General features: G+C 36.7%; 1 protein-coding gene across 1 annotated transcript; it reads left to right on the top strand.

Annotated features, from left to right (window-relative positions):
* Window positions 1–527: 527 nt before the first annotated feature.
* LOC135967270 (olfactory receptor 52E2) lies at window positions 528–1,511 on the top strand. Its single transcript, XM_065529734.1, has one exon. It carries the CDS (start codon window positions 528–530, stop codon window positions 1,509–1,511), a length of 984 nt encoding a protein of 327 aa, XP_065385806.1.
* The last annotated feature ends 17,517 nt before the right edge of the window (window positions 1,512–19,028 follow it).

The raw sequence follows: 19,028 nt of genomic DNA, 5'->3' as shown, positions 1-19,028 counted from the left end.
CAACTATTATGTATTAATAAAATTAACCTGCACTAAAATAAATTTTCAATATTTTAGATTACATCTTAATGAATCTGTGTTTTCGTTAACAATTTCTTACCATTTTTTATGTAACACCTGTGTGTTGCCATCTAACCAAGTGGAACAAATAGAAATCACTATGGGGCCTGACAGCTCTATGTATGTCTGAATTGAAAGTAAATTCTGTGTGATGGTAAGAGAAGTTAATAAATGGGTATTAAGATAAAATTGTAGCATAATATCAGTGATGAGATCATTGCAAATTGATGAGAAGAAAAGCATTAAAACAGAGGAATATGTTATGTCAAACTTTTTATTACAATCCACTGCTTAAATTCATCCAGACCCTTCTCACTGAGAATTCACATTTTTGATTGTTCTCTATGTAGTACGTTTCTAATTGTGTGAATTTTTTGGTTTTCAATTCTGCAGAATTTTACCTGTTTTCCTGCTGATTGGCACACATACAGTCATAAAGATCACGGACTTCTGCATTCACAAGCAGGATGTTTCTTCCCAATGACACCCAGCTTCACCCCTCCTCCTTCCTGTTGCTGGGGATCCCAGGACTAGAAACACTTCACATCTGGATTGGCTTTCCCTTTTGTGCTGTGTACATAATCGCACTCATAGGGAACTTCACTATTCTACTGGTGATCACGACTGAGAGCAGCCTACATCAGCCCATGTTCTACTTCCTGGCCATGTTGGCCACCATTGACTTGGGCCTTTCAACAGCTACCATCCCTAAGATGCTTGGGATCTTCTGGTTTAGCCTCAGGGGGATTATCTTTGATGCCTGTCTCACCCAGATGTTTTTCATCCACAACTTTACTGGCATGGAGTCAGCAGTCCTCGTGGCAATGGCTTATGACCGCTATGTGGCCATCTGCAACCCACTACGATATAGCACCATCCTCACCAACAAGGCTGTTTCTGTGATTGGTCTTGGTGTGTTAGTGAGGTCATTTATCTTTGTTATTCCATTTGTTTTTCTTATTTTGCGGTTGCCCTTCTGTGGGAATCATGTCATTCCCCACACCTACTGTGAGCACATGAGTCTTGCTCATCTGTCTTGTTCCAGTATCAAGATCAATATCATCTATGGTTTGGGTGCTATTTCAATCCTAGTGTTCGACATCATAGCCATTGCCCTTTCTTACGTGCAGATACTTCGTGCTGTTTTCCATCTTCCTTCCCAGAAAGCCCGACTCAAGTCCCTCAGCACATGTGGTTCACATGTGTGCGTAATCCTTGCCTTCTATACACCAGCCTTCTTTTCCTTTATGACTCATCGCTTTGGCCAAAATGTGGCCCGCTATATCCATATACTCCTAGCCAATCTCTATGTTGTGGTGCCACCAACGCTCAATCCTGTCATATATGGAGTCAGAACCAAGCAGATCTGTGACTGTGTGAAGAAAATATTACTACAAAAACAAGGAATTGAAAAGGAAGAGCATCTAATACATGTAAGAAGGACTTTTTGAACACAAAAATACCTTCCTATAGTAAATTTAAGCTTATTTGACAGTTCTTTCCTGTATGTTATTGAATTCAGAAAGCTAAAGTCTGAGCTTTGCTATTCAATTTATATGATAAAGAGAGCCAATCAGAGTTTTTGTATGTAATTTTTATCGATTATGGCAGTAAATTTAAAATAGGATTTTAGAAAGCCTGCCGTGTTTTGTGTACTATCCACCTATGTCATTCATGCGAGTGTTTTCATGTTTCTTATTCCTTTATCTCCAAGCCTATCTGTATCTGTTTCTCTCTTCTTGCCTTATATGCCATCCTATCTTTCCTTTTGTTTTTTACTTCTTTTTATATCTAGAAATATCAGTCATTTTTATTCCATAATAAAGACTATATTATGACATATTATTATTTTATCATGAAGATTATTAACATCCAAAATTGGTTCTATGGACTTGATACTGATTATGGCCATAAAAAGACAGTGAGAAAGCAAATGGAGCCACAAACAGATTCATTATAAATTTTTGTAAAATTTGTTATAAATATATTTAGCTTTTTATGGACTAAATTGTGATTTAAACATAATTAAGGAACCACTTATAGCCTAGAGAGATCGCTTGTTTTCCCTCCATAGTTATATTTGTTTTCTAATTTATTTTTAGATTAATCCTGCAGTCACTATCTTCTTTTTCTTGTCTTTACTCATATGATTTTAATATTAAAAAATTTGGGTTTATTCCTAGTTCTCTCTTCAATATATGTTTAAATATGTTTAATATATGTTCTGTCTTTAATGTATGCTTAATGTTCAATGTTCCTTAATTTTTTGTGTCATAAATATGGCCTATTTCATAGATTAAGCATGAAGGGCTTAATTATATACTGTTCCTAAAATAATTAGAATATTGCTCTGCATGCTATTTATAGTAAACACAAAATAGTTGTTAGCCATTACTAGAGTCATGTTATTACTTGCATTACAGTGTTTTTTAAATGCTGATGCTTGACAACATCATTACAATAAGAGATGTTTATATTCATAACATTTCATTTTATATCATGTAATATTCCTGAAGTTGGGACTCAACTAAAGGACAATTAGTGTTAAATATGTACATATATGTTTATATGTATTCATCATAGAAAAATACACATGCAACTAACGTGAAATTAATTTAAAATTTTTTGAAAATTTGATTTCCTTGAAGTTCTTATCAGAAGGAATTTGAAAAATGCTAACTTTTCCCAAGTCCATCATAAATTAAACTTGTATTTTTCATATATATATATATATATATATATATATATATATCTTAACCTCTTAGTCTTTATTTATTTATTTATTTATTTTTTAAAATTTATTTATTATTATTATACTTTAAGTTGTAGGGTACATGTGCATAACGTGCAGGTTTGTTACATATGTATACTTGTGCCTTGTTGGTGTGCTGCACCCATCAACTCGTCATTTACATCAGGTATAACTCCCAATGCAATCCCTCCCCCCTCCCCCATCCCCTCTCCCCATTATAGGCCCCGGTGTGTGATGTTCCCCTTCCTGAGTCCAAGTGATCTCATTGTTCAGTTCCCACCTATGAGTGAGAACATGCGGTGTTTGGTTTTCTCTTCTTGTGATAGTTTGCTAAGAATGATGGTTTCCAGCTGCATCCATGTCCCTACAAAGGACAGAAACTCATCCTTTTTGATGGCTGCATAGTATTCCATGGTGTATATATGCCACATTTTCTTAATCCAATCTGTCACTGATGGACATTTGGGTTGATTCCAAGTCTTTGCTATTGTGAATAGTGCCGCAATAAACATACGTGTGCTTGTGTCTTTTTTTTTTTTTAATTTATTTATTATTATTATACTTTAAGTTGTAGGGTACATGTGCATAACGTGCAGGATTGTTACATATGTATACTTGTGCCATGTTGGTGTGCTGCACCCATCAACTCGTCATTTACATCAGGTATAACTCCCAATGCAATCCCTCCCCCCTCCCCCATCCCCATGATAGGCGCCGGTGTGTGATGTTCCCCTTCCTGAGTCCAAGTGATCTCATTGTTCAGTTCCCACCTATGAGTGAGAACATGCGGTGTTTGGTTTTCTATTCTTGTGATAGTTTGCTAAGAATGATGGTTTCCAGCTGCATCCATGTCCCTACAAAGGACAGAAACTCATCCTTTTTGATGGCTGCATAGTATTCCATGGTGTATATGTGCCACATTTTCTTAATCCAATCTGTCACTGATGGACATTTGGGTTGATTCCAAGTCTTTGCTATTGTGAATAGTGCTGCAATAAACATACGTGTGCATGTGTCTTTATAGCAGCATAATTTATAATCCTTTGGGTATATACCCAGTAATGGGATGGCTGGGTCATATGGTACGTCTAGTTCTAGATCCTTGAGGAATCGCCATACTGTTTTCCATAATGGTTGAACTAGTTTACAATCCCACCAACAGTGTAAAAGTGTTCCTATTTCTCCACATCCTCTCCAGCACCTGTTGTTTCCTGACTTTTTAATGATCGCCATTCTAACTGGTGGGAGATGGTATCTCATTGTGCTTTTGATTTGCATTTCTCTGATGGCCAGTGATGATGAGCATTTTTTCATATGTCTGTTGGCTGTATGAATGTCTTCTTTTGAGAAATGTCTGTTCATATCCTTTGCCCACTTTTGGATGGGGTTGTTTGTTTTTTTCTTGTAAATTTGTTTGAGTTCTTTGTAGGTTCTGGATACTAGCCCTTTGTTAGATGAGTAGATTGCAAACATTTTCTCCCATTCTGTAGGTTGCCTGTTCACTCTGATGGTAGTTTCTTTTGCTGTGCAGAAGCTCTTTAGTTTAATGAGATCCCATTTGTCAATTTTGGCTTTTGCTGCTGTTGCCTTTGGTGTTTTAGACATGAAGTCTTTGCCCATGCCTATGTCCTGAATGGTACTACCTAGGTTTTCCTCTAGGATTTTTATGGTATTAGGTCTAACATTTAAGTCTCTAATCCATCTTGAATTAATTTTCGTATAAGGAGTAAGGAAAGGATGCAGTTTCAGCTTTCTACTTATGGCTAGCCAATTTTCCCAGCACCATTTATTTAAATAGGGAATCCATTCCCCATTTCTTGTTTCTCTCAGGTTTGTCAAAGATCAGATGGCTGTAGATGTGGGGTATTATTTCTGAGGACTCTGTTGTGTTCCATTGGTCTATATCTCTGTTTTGGTACCAGTACCATGCTGTTTTGGTTACCGTAGCCTTGTAGTATAGTTTGAAGTCAGGTAGCGTGATGCCTCCAGCTTTGTTCTTTTGAGTTAGGATTGTCTTGGAGATGTGGGCTCTTTTTTGGTTCCATATGAACTTTAAAGCAGTTTTTTCCAATTCTGTGAAGAAACTCATTGGTAGCTTGATGGGGATGGCATTGTATCTATAAATTACCTTGGGCAGTATGGCCATTTTCACGATATTGATTCTTCCTATCCATGAGCATGGTATGTTCTTCCATTTGTTTGTGTCCTCTTTTATTTCACTGAGCAGTGGTTTGTAGTTCTCCTTGAAGAGGTCCTTTACATCCCTTGGAAGTTGGATTCCTAGGTATTTGATTCTCTTTGAAGCAATTGTGAATGGAAGTTCATTCCTGATTTGGCTCTCTGTTTGTCTGTTACTGGTGTATAAGAATGCTTGTGATTTTTGCACATTAATTTTGTATCCTGAGACTTTGCTGAAGTTGCTTATCAACTTAAGGAGATTTTGGGCTGAGACAATGGGGTTTTCTAAATATACAATCATGTCATCTGCAAACAGGGACAATTTGACTTCTTCTTTTCCTAACTGAATACCCTTGATTTCTTTCTCTTGCCTAATTGCCCTAGCCAGAACTTCCAACACTGTGTTGAATAGGAGTGGTGAGAGAGGGCATCCCTGTCTTGTGCCGGTTTTCAAAGGGAATTTTTCCAGTTTTTGCCCATTCAGTATGATATTGGCTGTGGGTTTGTCATAAATAGCTCTTATGATTTTGAGGTACGTTCCATCAATACCAAATTTATTGAGCGTTTTTAGCATGAAGGGCTGTTGAATTTTGTCCAAAGCCTTTTCTGCATCTATTGAGATAATCATGTGGTTCTTGTCTTTGGTTCTGTTTATATGCTGGATTATGTTTATTGATTTGCGAATGTTGAACCAGCCTTGCATCCCAGGGATGAAGCCCACTTGATCATGGTGGATAAGCTTTTTGATGTGTTGCTGAATCCGGTTTGCCAGTATTTTATTGAGGATTTTTGCATCGATGTTCATCAGGGATATTGGTCTAAAATTCTCTTTTTCTGTTGTGTCTCTGCCAGGCTTTGGTATCAGGATGATGTTGGCCTCATAAAATGAGTTAGGGAGGATTCCCTCTTTTTCTATTGATTGGAATAGTTTCAGAAGGAATGGTACCAACTCCTCCTTGTACCTCTGGTAGAATTCAGCTGTGAATCCATCTGGTCCTGGACTTTTTTTGGTTGGTAGGCTATTAATTATTGCCTCAATTTCAGAGCCTGCTATTGGTCTATTCAGGGATTCAACTTCTTCCTGGTTTAGTCTTGGAAGAGTGTAAGTGTCCAGGAAATTATCCATTTCTTCTAGATTTTCTAGTTTATTTGCGTAGAGGTGTTTATAGTATTCTCTGATGGTAGTTTGTATTTCTGTGGGGTCGGTGGTGATATCCCCTTTATCATTTTTAATTGCGTTGATTTGATTCTTCTCTCTTTTCTTTGTTATTAGTCTTGCTAGCGGTCTGTCAATTTTGTTGATCTTTTCAAAAAACCAACTCCTGAATTCATTGATTTTTTGGAGAGTTTTTTGTGTCTCTATCTCATTCAGTTCTGCTCTGATCTTAGTTATTTCTTGCCTTCTGCTAGCTTTTGAATGTGTTTGCTCTTGCTTCTCTAGTTCTTTTAATTGCGATGTTAGAGTGTCAATTTTAGATCTTTCCTGCTTTCTCTTGTGGGCATTTAGTGCTATAAATTTCCCTCTACACACTGCTTTAAATGTGTCCCAGAGATTCTAGTATGTTGTATCTTTGTTCTCATTGGTTTCAAAGAACATCTTTATTTCTGCCTTCATTTCGTTATGTACCCAGTAGTCATTCAGGAGCAGGTTGTTCAGTTTCCATGTAGTTGAGCGGTTTTGATTGAGTTTCTTAGTCCTGAGTTCTAGTTTGATTGCACTGTGGTCTGAGAGACAGTTTGTTATAATTTCTGTTCTTGTACATTTGCTGAGGAGTGCTTTACTTCCAATTACGTGGTCAATTTTGGAGTAAGTACGATGTGGTGCTGAGAAGAATGTATATTCTGTTGATTTGTGGTGGAGAGTTCTATAGATGTCTATTAGGTCTGCTTGCTGCAGAGATGAGTTCAATTCCTGGATATCCTTGTTAACTTTCTGTCTCACTGATCTGTCTAATGTTGACAGTGGAGTGTTGAAGTCTCCCATTATTATTGTATGGGAGTCTAAGTCTCTTTGTAAGTCTCTAAGGACTTGCTTGATGAATCTGGGTGCTCCTGTATTGGGTGCATATATATTTAAGATAGTTAGCTCTTCCTGTTGAATTGATCCCTTTACCATTATGTCATGGCCTTCTTTGTCTCTTTTGATCTTTGATGGTTTAAAGTCTGTTTTATCAGAGACTAGCATTGCAACCCCCGCTTTTTTTTGTTCTCCATTTGCTTGGTAAATCTTCCTCCATCCCTTTATTTTGAGCCTATGTATGTCTCTGCGTGTGAGATGGGTCTCCTGAATACAGCAGACTGATGGGTCTTGACTCTTTATCCAGTTTGCCAGTCTGTGTCTTTTAATTGGAGCATTTAGTCCATTTACATTTAAGGTTAAGATTGTTATGTGTGAACTTGATCCTGCCATTATGATATTCACTGGTTATTTTGCTCGTTAGTTGATGCAGTTTCTTCCTAGCCTCGATGGTCTTTACATTTTGGCATGTTTTTGCAATGGCTGGTACCGGTTGTTCCTTTCCATGTTGAGTGCTTCCTTCAGGGTCTCTTGTAAGGCAGGCCTAGTGGTGACAAAATCTCTAAGCATTTGCTTATCTGTAAAGGATTTTATTTCTCCTTCACTTATGAAACTTAGTTTGGCTGGATATGAAATTCTGGGTTGAAAATTCTTTTCTTTAAGAATGTTGAATATTGGCCCCCACTCTCTTCTGGCTTGGAGAGTTTCTGCCGAGAGATCTGCTGTTAGTCTGATGGGCTTCCCTTTGTGGGTAACCCGACCTTTCTCTCTGGCTGCCCTTAAGATTTTTTCCTTCATTTCAACTTTGGTGAATCTGTCAATTATGTGTCTTGGAGTTGCTCTTCTCGAGGAGTATCTTTGTGGCATTCTCTGTATTTCCTGGATTTGAATGTTGGCCTGCCCTACTAGGTTGAGGAAGTTCTCCTGGATGATATCCTGAAGAGTGTTTTCCAACTTGGTTCCATTTTCCCCCTCACTTTCAGGCACCCCAATCAGACGTAGATTTGGTCTTTTTACATAATCCCATACTTCTTGCAGGCTTTGTTCATTTCTTTTTCTTCTTTTTTCTTTTGGTTTCTCTTCTCGCTTCATTTCATTCATTTGATCCTCAATTGCAGATACTCTTTCTTCCAGTTGATCGAGTTGGTTACTGAAGCTTGTGCATTTGTCACGTATTTCTCGTGTCATGGTTTTCATCTCTTTCATTTCATTTATGACCTTCTCTGCATTAATTACTCTAGCCATCAATTCTTCCCCTTTTTTTTTAAAGATTTTTAGTTTCTTTGCCCTGGGTACATAATTCCTCCTTTAGCTCTGAGAAATTTGATGGACTGAAGGCTTCTTCTCTCATCTCGTCAAAGTCATTCTCCGTCAAGCTTTGATCCGTTGCTGGCGATGAGCTGCGCTCCTTTGCCGGGGGAGATGCGCTCTTATTTTTTGAATTTCCAGCTTTTCTGCCCTGCTTTTTCCCCATCTTTGTGGTTTTATCTGCCTCTGGTCTTTGTTGATGGTGATGTACTGATGGGGTTTTGGTGTAGGTGTCCTTCCTGTTTGATAGTTTTCCTTCTAACAGTCAGGACCCTCAGCTGGAGGTCTGTTGGAGATTGCTTGACGTCCACTCCAGATCCTGTTTGCCTGGGTATCAGCAGCAGAGGCTGCAGAAGATAGAATATTTGTGAACAGCGAGTGTAGCTGTCTGATTCTTGCTTTGGAAGCTTCCTCTCAGGGGTGTACTCCACCCTGTGAGGTGTGGGGTGTCAGACTGCCCCTAGTGGGGGATGTCTCCCAATTAGGCTACTCAGGGGTCAGGGACCCACTTGAGCAGGGAGTCTGTCCCTTCTCAGATCTCAACCTCCGTGTTGGGAGATCCACTGCTCTCTTCAAAGCTGTCAGACAGAGTCGTTTGTGTCTGCAGAGGTTTCGGCTGCATTTGTTATTGCCCTGTCCCCAGAGGTGGAGTCTACAGAGACAGGCAGGCCTCCTTGAGCTGCTGTGAGCTCCACCCAGTTCGAGCTTCCCAGCAGCTTTGCTTACCTACTTAAGCCTCAGCAATGGCGGGTGCCCCTCCCCCAGCCTCGCTGCTGCCTTGCCGGTAGATCACAGACTGCTGTGCTAGCAATGAGGGAGGCTCCGTGGGTGTGGGACCCTCCCGGCCAGGTGTGGGATATGATCTCCTGGTGTGCCTGTTTGCTTAAAGCACAGTATTGGGGTGGGAGTTACCCGATTTTCCAGGTGTTGTGTGTCTCAGTTCCCCTGGCTGGAAAAGGGATTCCCTTCCCCCTTGCGCTTCCCAGGTGAGGCAATGCCTCGCCCTGCTTCAGCTCTCGCTGGTCGGGCTGCAGCAGCTGACCAGCACGATCTTCCGGCACTCCCCAGTGAGATGAACCCAGTACCTCAGTTGAAAATGCAGAAATCACCGGTCTTCTGTGTCGGGTCAGGTCTATTTTTAAGGGGCCACTGATAGAAAAAAATTGCATGTGTCTTTAAACCTACAGAATGGGAGAAAATTTTTGCAATCTACTCATGTGACAAATGGCTAATATCCAGAACCTACAAAGAACTCAAACAAATTTACAAGAAAAAAACAAACAACCCCATCCAAAAGTGGGCAAAGGATATGAACAGACATTTTTCAAAAGAAGACATTCATACAGCCAAAAGACACATGAAAAAATGCTCATCATCACTGGCCATCAGAGAAATGCAAATCAAAACCACAATGAGATACCATCTCACACCAGTTAGAATGGCGATCATTAAAAAGTCAGGAAAGAACAGGTGCTGGAGAGGATGTGGAGAAATAGGAACACTTTTACACTGTTTGTGGGACTGTAAACTAGTTCAACCATTATGGAAAACAGTTTGGCGATTCCTCAAGGATCTAGAACTAGATGTACCATATGACCCAGCCATCCCATTACTGGGTATATACTCAAAGGATTATAAATTAGTCTTTAAAAAGAAATATACATTAGGAAATAATTATTTATATTATTTATTCTTATCTTCCTCCTTCTGTAGGATGAGGAAAGCTGTTTTCACAATATTTTGTGATCTCAGTTCGGATTCTTTTTTGTTTGTTTGTTTGTTTTGGCTTTTGAGACAGAGTCTTGCTGAGTCACCCAGGCTGGAGTGCAATTGCACGATCTCGGCTCACTGCAACCTCCGCCTCCCAGGTTCAAGCGATTCTCCTGCCTCAGCTTCCCTAGTAGCTGGGATTACAGGTGCCCAACACCATGTCCGGCTAATTTTTGTAATTTTTAGTAGAGACAGGGTTTCACTATGTTGGTCAGGCTGGTCTTGAACTTGTGACCTCAGGCAATCAACCCACCTCGGCCTCCCAAAGTGCTGGGATCATAGGCATGAGCCACCGGGCCCAGCCTGCTCATATTCTTATAACCTCACTTCTGTGTTCTTCTTCTAAATCGTCTATTCCTCCTTTCTTGTTTTTAGGTGATGACTCTATTTTTAAAGTCCTTTATTCACCAGCCACTTTCAGTCATCTTTTCAGCCAATTTTATTCTCTTAGATATTTTCCTTTCTGTCTCTGCTGCTATTGTCTAAATAGTGTTAATAGTAACTGGCATACAATATTTTGAAATTGACTACATTCTCCATGCCAAATATCTCTCCCAACTTAACACCCTCCTTGATCCTTATTCTGTGGAGATATGCCAATTTTTTTTGATAAACTCTACAATACAAATATACATAAAGCTTAATATAACAACTTTCAATTGTTGGCCATCATCCCCTCTCTCCTGGATGGTAGGAAACTTGTAATTTATGTATTTGTTCAGTGACTCACAATGTAAATGTAACTCGCATATCTACTCAATAAATGTCAGCTGAACGAGTTGATCTAGTTTAAAATAAAAAATTCGTGTGTTCACAATTACTCATAGTGTACTACAAGAAAGTTGATATTAAATGTATCAATTGGTGTAAGTTACAATTGGAAAATGAAGTTTTATAAACAAACAGTCTATAAAGAAAATGCACTGAGAAGTAAAGGACTTAATTCTAAAAATAGTGATTGAGGGAGTGAAGGCACATATTCAATTAATTTATTCATGCAAAATGAAATGTAAATTTGTAGATTATCTTTGGCAAGTGTTTTTAATGCTGTAGAATAATTGTCTTAAAAATGCTTATAATCATTCTCCTGGTTAGTATGCTTTGTGTTGCAAATTTTTTTTAAAAATGTGTAAGCTTACTTTAACTGTAATGAAATATATTATTTCACGTAACAGTAAGCCCAGTGTAGGGCAGGATTCAATATTGGTTGTTTTAGCAGCCTACGATAAAATTAAGGATTTGCCTTCTCTCCAGCCTTTTAGAAGTTAAAACACTTCTATCAACAAAGATATAGACATCTTCTTTTTATGACTGATTGTCCAGAATTAGGTTGTATGACAATTTCTAAACTTGCCCCTGATAAGGAGGTTGAATTTACCATTACTGTTTTATACTAATCATCTTAGGTAGGATAGGTTTTTGGTAATCAACATAATATGCCATGCATCAAATGATTTAACTTCTCAGAATTTCTTCATGGTTAATACAATTTCTTCATTCAATATGTAATTATAAAGAGTATACTCAGTGAGAAATATCTTTTCTGAAGATACAAATGTTAAAAGATAAGTATGGAAACACTTACGAAAATAAAAAACTTTCAGAGATTTGGCCAGGTGTGGTGGCTCATGCCTGTAATCCCAGCACTTTGAGAGGCCAAGGCTGATGGATCACCTGAGGTCAGGACTTCCAGACCAGCCTGACCAACATGGAGAAAACCTGTCTCTACTAAAAATACAAAATTAGCCAGATGTAGGGGCACCTGCCTGTAATCCCACCTACTCAGGAGGCTGAGGCAGGAGAATCGCTTGAACACACAAGGAGGAGGTTGTTGTGAGCCGAGATCATGCCATTGCACACCAGCCTGGGCAACAAGAGCAAAACTACATCTCAAACAAAACAAAACACAACAAAAATAACAAACTTCCAGAGATTTACCTATAATTACATCTATGCAATCTTATGCATCATATACATATTACAACTTGCAATTTTAGAATGTTGAGAAAATGTACACTACTGTGGAGTAATTAAATGAGCATATATTACATATTAAGATGATACACTGATAAAATCTGAGAGAAGAAGTTTCACTATTTTATATTGAGTGAAAATAAGAGAAATTTTAAAAATTGACATTCTTTTAAAGGCATAAATGTGTACAAAGATAAAGGGAAAAATATTTTTAGTGTTAGTGGTTAGTGACTTTTATAAATATATTCGTGTGCATTTTATTTTTGTTATATATATTTATTTTTCAAATTGACTAAAATAATAGGTATTATTATATAATAAAATTATATAAATAAGAAAAAAATATAAGTATAAAAGTGAAGTTGGTTGCCTAAAGCAGGGGTCCCCAACACCTGTGCTGTAGACTTGTACCATTAATGGGCTGTTAGGAACCATCTGCACAACTGGAGATACTGTGGTATGCAGTAGTCTAAAATGTAACTAATCTTTGTCCTCCATAATAGCCCCCCTTTCTTTGAAGGGACTTAGTCAACTTGAGTCAATAATTCATCATTTTGTCAACAAATTTTTTACGAGGCAACATTGCACACATCACTATATTAGGTACCATGGTACTTATCTATGTTCTATGTAATGTTACACAATGATTGACGTAATGATTTCAGGATTTTGCTCTGTAGTAGATGAGATATTTCAGCATTACCCTGCATGATGTTCCAAATAAAAATAATGTGTGTCATAAATGTGTAAGAAAGAGGGGAAGAAGAAGAAAATGGTGTTGGGAGGCATGAATAAGGTGTTCAGGAAGGAATGGATAATCAAGCTTTATAGAAGAATAAGTTAATTTCTCTAGGCAAATAAGAGGTGAGTACATTCTAGGACAAGAACAAGAAAATATTAGAAACACATGTCTTTGATTTAGCTTACTTCAGTGCATTTACAATGTGCATTCATTCTAATGAGACTCATTACAGCATGGTAGAAGCAAAGCAAAATTTTTCTTCTGATAGTTCTGTTACCCCTTGTGCCATTCTGATTATTTTATATTTCCAACCCTCACCCATTTATTGAGTTGATATTCAATTCATCTCTCTCTATGGTTATGTTATGATTCAAATAGGTATAGTTTTGTTTTGTCTTCTTTGTCCTAAAAATTCCACATGAAATCAACCAAATAAAAAATCGAACAGTACAATATGGTAAAAAATCTTTTGTAGCGGGGTTGCTCAAACTTACATTTTTATTTTAGGCTTGATGATTGGACAAGTCATTTTATATGTACCAATTTTATATATTTTTAAAAAATCAGCTTTTATTTCTTTTTACACAAATACGGGATGGTTGTGAATCAGAAACAGTGCCTTGAGATTGAATGCCTATCTGAACTTTTATTTTTTGTAAACTTTTTCTGAGGAACTGCACACTTTTGATTACCAGAGTCAGGGAAGTAGGTTTAGGTTATAACCAGATTCTTTTAAAAACAGGCACCTCCCTTGGCCGGGCGCGGTGGCTCAAGCCTGTAATCCCAGCACTTTGGGAGGCCGAGACGGGCGGATCAGGAGGTCAGGAGATCGAGACCATCCTGGCTAACACGATGAAACCCCGTCTCTACTAAAAAATACAAAAAACTAGCCGGGCGAGGTGGCGGGTGCCTGTAGTTCCAGCTACTCGGGAGGCTGAGGCAGGAGAATGGCGTGAACCCGGGAGGCGGAGCTTGCAGTGAGCTGAGATCCGGCCACAGCACTCCAGCCTGGGCGACAGAGCAAGACTCCGTCTCAATAAAAATAAAAAAATAAAAATAAAAATAAAATAAAATAAAATAAAAACAGGCACCTCCCAAAGTAAGGGAAACACAAATTAATTCACCTTATTTCCTCTCTAAAGAAATTCCTTCAGTTTCCCTTTTATGATGAATATAAAGGTGAACAATAAAAAAAAAAAAAAACTTTATCAAATGACCCAAGCAAAGTGCTTCCTTGTTTCTTTTACTGTAAGTCCTAACTCTAACACTGAAGATTAAAAATCTTAAGAGCACAATTTGATATGTGTCTGCTTAATCTTTGCTAAACAATATTTCTGTTAAATGAGTCTGTTTTGTATGTAATGACAATTCAATTGCGTTTGTTCTATTTTGTTTATTTGTTGCTTGTTATTGTTAAATTATTTTGTTTCATCACTTCACAGATAGTATTTAATGAATGTATTTCTTTAAAGAATACACACTACTTAATTTATATATTTTACCGCTATCAGATATTTGACTTTTAAATTTTTCCTTATTATGATAAAATCAGTACCAACATTTTTATATATGTATTTGGGTGAACATAATTATGTATTTTTTTGAGTATTTATCTAGGAGTAATCGCTGGTTTATAGGTAATATAGTTTGAATGTGTCCCTGCCCAAAATCTCATCTTCAATTGTAATGCCCATAATCTGCACATGTCAAGGGCGGGACCAGGTGGAGGTAATTGAATCATGGAGACAGCCTCCCCTAGGCTGTTCTCATGATATTAAGTTCTCACTAGATCTGAGGGTTTTATAAGTAATGCCTGGCATTTCCCTGGCTTGTACTCACTCTATCCTGCTGCCTTGTAAAGAAGGTGCCTGTTTTTCCTTTACCTTCTGCCATGATTGTAAGTTTCCTGAGGCCTCCCCAGCAATGCAGAACTATGAGTCAATTAAAACTCTTTCCCTTATAAATTACCAGTGTCAGGAAGTTCTTTATAGCAGCATGAAAACTGGCTAATACAATAGGGAATATTTAGGCTTAATAGGCTCTTCCAGTTGTCAAACTGTTTAATAGTTATTCTGTATCTTTATGAACAGTCAGGATTAGAGGTCTTAATTTTAGCCATACTGAATGGGTTGTAGGGTTGTTACATTGTGGTTTGCATTAGCATTTTTCCTGATGAGTAGTGGTGTAAATTTTTTTCTTCTACTTATTAACTATGTTCTTCCTTTAAGGTTCCAGCTTAAGTTTTGGCAATATTTTATATTGAGTTGTCATTTTTAAATAAATGTATAATTATTCATTGTAATATTTTACCGGATTATAAGCACTATAACTGATATATAATATATATCCATTATTTATATATTGTATAATAAAAATATCGTATTGCAAGCAATGACTTCCCTATTCAATGTCTTAATGAAAACTTTGGTAAGCAGCATACTTATATTTAATATGAGTTATCATTGTTTTCATTTTCCATGATTTGTTTTATGACCAGTTAAAATATTTTTCTAATCAAAGGTAAGGTGTATTATACATTAAAGGACCTTCTGTGAATATTTTAAATAATCACAGAATTTTAATGAGTAAGAAGCAGAGTGAGATGGCATTTTAATTTTGTATCACTTTACTTTTCTCATTCTATTCAAGCATTCTGCATTTTGTACCTCATGAAAGGAATAAAAATAGAAGAAAGAGAACAAATATATAGAAGCTCTTGGTTTTTGAAACCCTAGCACAGGAAACCAGATTTAAGTATTTCTCCAATATTAGATACATTTTCTTTACAAATTTGATGCTACCCAATGATACCTAGGGATAGGTTGGCTAGGTGGGGAAGGATACTTGGAGGAGATGAAGAAAACAAAAATAGTAATGCAATCTGCTTGAGAAAAAAATGTATTTTATGTCCTGTCTTTTAGGGTAGGCCCAGTGATGGCAGGAAGTTTTGAGTCCTATTTTGTTTTAAGTTTTTAGGAAGAAAGGCGATCAGGTCTCTATTCCTATTAAGTTTAGGAAAAGGGCAAAATCCCCATGTTGGTATGGTGGCAACTGTGTGCACAGAGCATCAAAATAGCTTTACAGAATTATTTCTGGGACCTATCATTGAATAACCACAATAAAGTTTCCTCGGTAACACATTATCACAAGACAGCATGGAATCTGTGAATTTCTGAAACATTTTAACAACTGCTTATGTTTCTGCCTTGCCAGTGGATTGGAAACATAAAGTTTTACTTAGGAAACAAATTTTAAAAACTTACATTTGCTTCAATATTGCTTGTTCCAGGTGTGCCTATTGCTTAAACGTCTGAGAAAGCACATACATTTTTTCAAATTTAATAGTAACAGTGTCACATACATGTTAAGTTAAAATATCAGGGGTACAGTTAATGTCAACCTTCCTTAATCCCAACCAACCTAATCTTCAGTTCTACTCCCTGAATACATTCACTATGAAATCTTCTAGATATATATTCTGGTATTTAATTATACATTAATTTACGATGGGTTTATTTAAAAATCTGGTGATTCATTCTGTTCAAACAGGATTTATTAATTACCTGCTATATACATGATAATTTAGATTAATTATATTAATATTCACTCAGACTCCCCAACTCCCCTTTTTCCTTTCTCTCTCACTCTCACTCTCTCATATATATATATGTGTGTATATGTGTATATATATGTGTGTGTATATGTATATATACACACATATATACACATTTCATATATTTTCCTACAATTAAGCAATAAGTATTATTTTTATTGCTTTACTACTTTTGTTATTGTATTAACATAGTGTTACTTTGTACAATTAATATAGTGTTAATTTTTACTTATTATGTTAAAGAGATATTTCAACTTACACTGTAAATTATGAATACTGTCAATAATTTTTTTTTCCTTTGGCTTTTGTATATTTCACAACTCTAAATATAGTACTTCATGTTATTTTATTTTTACGTATTTTAAAATTCATTTTTTTTAACTTAAGGCCAGTAAGATGAGTCCTGCTAGAAAAGAGATAAGAGGCTTTATCTTATCTGATAACCATGATATCTTAATAAATTATTGGTGAGTGCTAAAGCATTGATGTGGGAAAGGGGAATACATCCATTGGTCATTGAGGACCTAAATCTGCAATATTATAACATCTCATAAATTCAGACATAACATTTACTCAAGAGATTCAGTTTGCTTCATGTGAATATGTTTTGGGAGCATTATTTTTGTGTCTCTGACTTCCTATTTACAATGTATGTGTCAGAAGAGAGGATGGGAAGGGATGTCTACTTCTGCTCTTGTCCCTGTATCCCTGGTGTAGAAAATGGGATCTTTCCAAGGAGACTCTGAGAAGTTATTCCTGGTTGATAGAAGAAATTTGAGTTGGCTGTAATTCTAGACATGACCCATAGGGCCCTAAATACTTACAGAGTAAAACTCTCTTCCCTTTAGTAGATATGCTAGAGCTCCCTGTTGGAGGTGAGTTTCTCATTAAATATGTCATAGATATGTACAGTGATCAGAGTCTCTTGTCTAACAGCTAAGGAACAGGCTACAGCTGAACATATTAAGCTGATATTCGATATCTCACTATTATAGAAAGATTTCCTGACAGAAAGAGGTCTTAATGGATCAGGCTGAAACACTTAAATTTTTAAAGTAACCATTTGCAAAGGGAACTTTAAGTTGTGGTATAAATGAAAATTTCCACTTCCAGGGATAATCGTGTATTAAGGCATAATTTTTAATAAAAGCAACCATAATGATAATAGTAAACAATGTTATCAGAGGACCAGAGATACATGCAGATTTATACATTTGATTGCAAAGAGGGTGGTAAAAAAAATAAGAATACAGGATATGAACTTTATATAATCTCACACAATTTACTGGCTAGGAAAACTATATTTTTAATGGTTTTTAAAAACTATATTTTTAAAATACTTTTCAAAATTTGGACTTTCCCTTGTTATTTTTCTCTGGACTCAAAAACTGTATTTTCAATAGTTTTCAAAAACTGTATTTTTAAAGTATTTTTCAAAATTCGAACTTTCCCCTCTTATTTTTCTCTGGACTCAATTAGATTCAAGACAGACCTTCCTCCCTTCCTTTTTTCTCTTTTTTTATTTCTTTCTTCTACTTTTCTTTTTAAAATAGTTTTCTTCTTTCTTGCCATTTCTTTCTATACCCCTCCATTTTTTCCTTCTTTTTGCAATAGTCCTATGTTATCTTTTCCTTCTGGAAGGAAGAAGGAAGGAAGGAAAGAAGGGAGGGAGGGAGGGAGAGAAAGGGAAGATCAGAGCTGCAGTGTGGGAAATCAGTAACATGGATCTTTTTAGCCTGGTGCCAACCACTGTCATTGCCTTTTTAAAATTTCTCTCAAGTTTCCTTATTTCAACAAACCCCTTTATTTCCCCACTCCCAACAGTATTAGATACAATTAATATTCCTGGGAATTTATCAGCGAGTAGAAAAGTTGGTCTTATTTATAAATTATGTTCTCACCAGAAGACTACTGGCAAAAACACACATTTCTCTTCTGGGGGTGATTTCCAGCTGCAGTGTTTTTCACCTTTGTGCAACTATTTTCACATCTAAAGTATGACATAATACAGTGTGTCTATGGGGTATAGGAATAAACATATAAAGAGCAAATTAATAAAGCATAAGTTTTTATTTTGGGTATGGTTTTCTAAATATGCACCATGGAAATTACTGATACCAAATAAGCCGGTTTAAGAGTTCTGCTAGATTTTCTGTCACTCTTCATGGCTAGTTACCCTTAGGTTTTTGTATATATTGTCATGTTTGGTGGGCAGGTATCAGTGTCTGTCTTTCTGTGATTTTGTACGTTGACCTGTATAATTAAGGTCTGTTTTGTCTTCAAAAAAGACTGACATCTCACTATAACATAACCTTCATTTTTGAAATTCATTCCAGGTTTTGTATGGGGTTTGAACAAATAAGTAAATTATTGTCCAGAACCTCAGAGGAAGACTCAGGTCTCCCTCCGAGTCATAAAGCTAATTTGTCTTCCAGTCGAAGAATGCTCAGTCCGTGTCTAGATCTGACTTTGTACTCCAGCTTTGGCATTAGCTTTCTAATAATAAAACTAGACATAAAATTAAGCTTATTGGAGAGGTTTTGAGCTAAACATTTATAAATTTAAATTTTCCTTCTACGGGTGGTCAGCTACTGCTTTTGTCATTAATGGCAAG

The sequence above is a fragment of the Macaca fascicularis genome, chromosome 14 (genome assembly GCF_037993035.2).
Source record: "Macaca fascicularis isolate 582-1 chromosome 14, T2T-MFA8v1.1".
In the NCBI taxonomy this organism is placed as follows: Eukaryota; Metazoa; Chordata; class Mammalia; order Primates; family Cercopithecidae; genus Macaca; species Macaca fascicularis.
The sequence above is the reverse complement of the archived record's forward strand: the minus strand, read 5'-3'. Positions and strand labels throughout refer to the sequence as shown.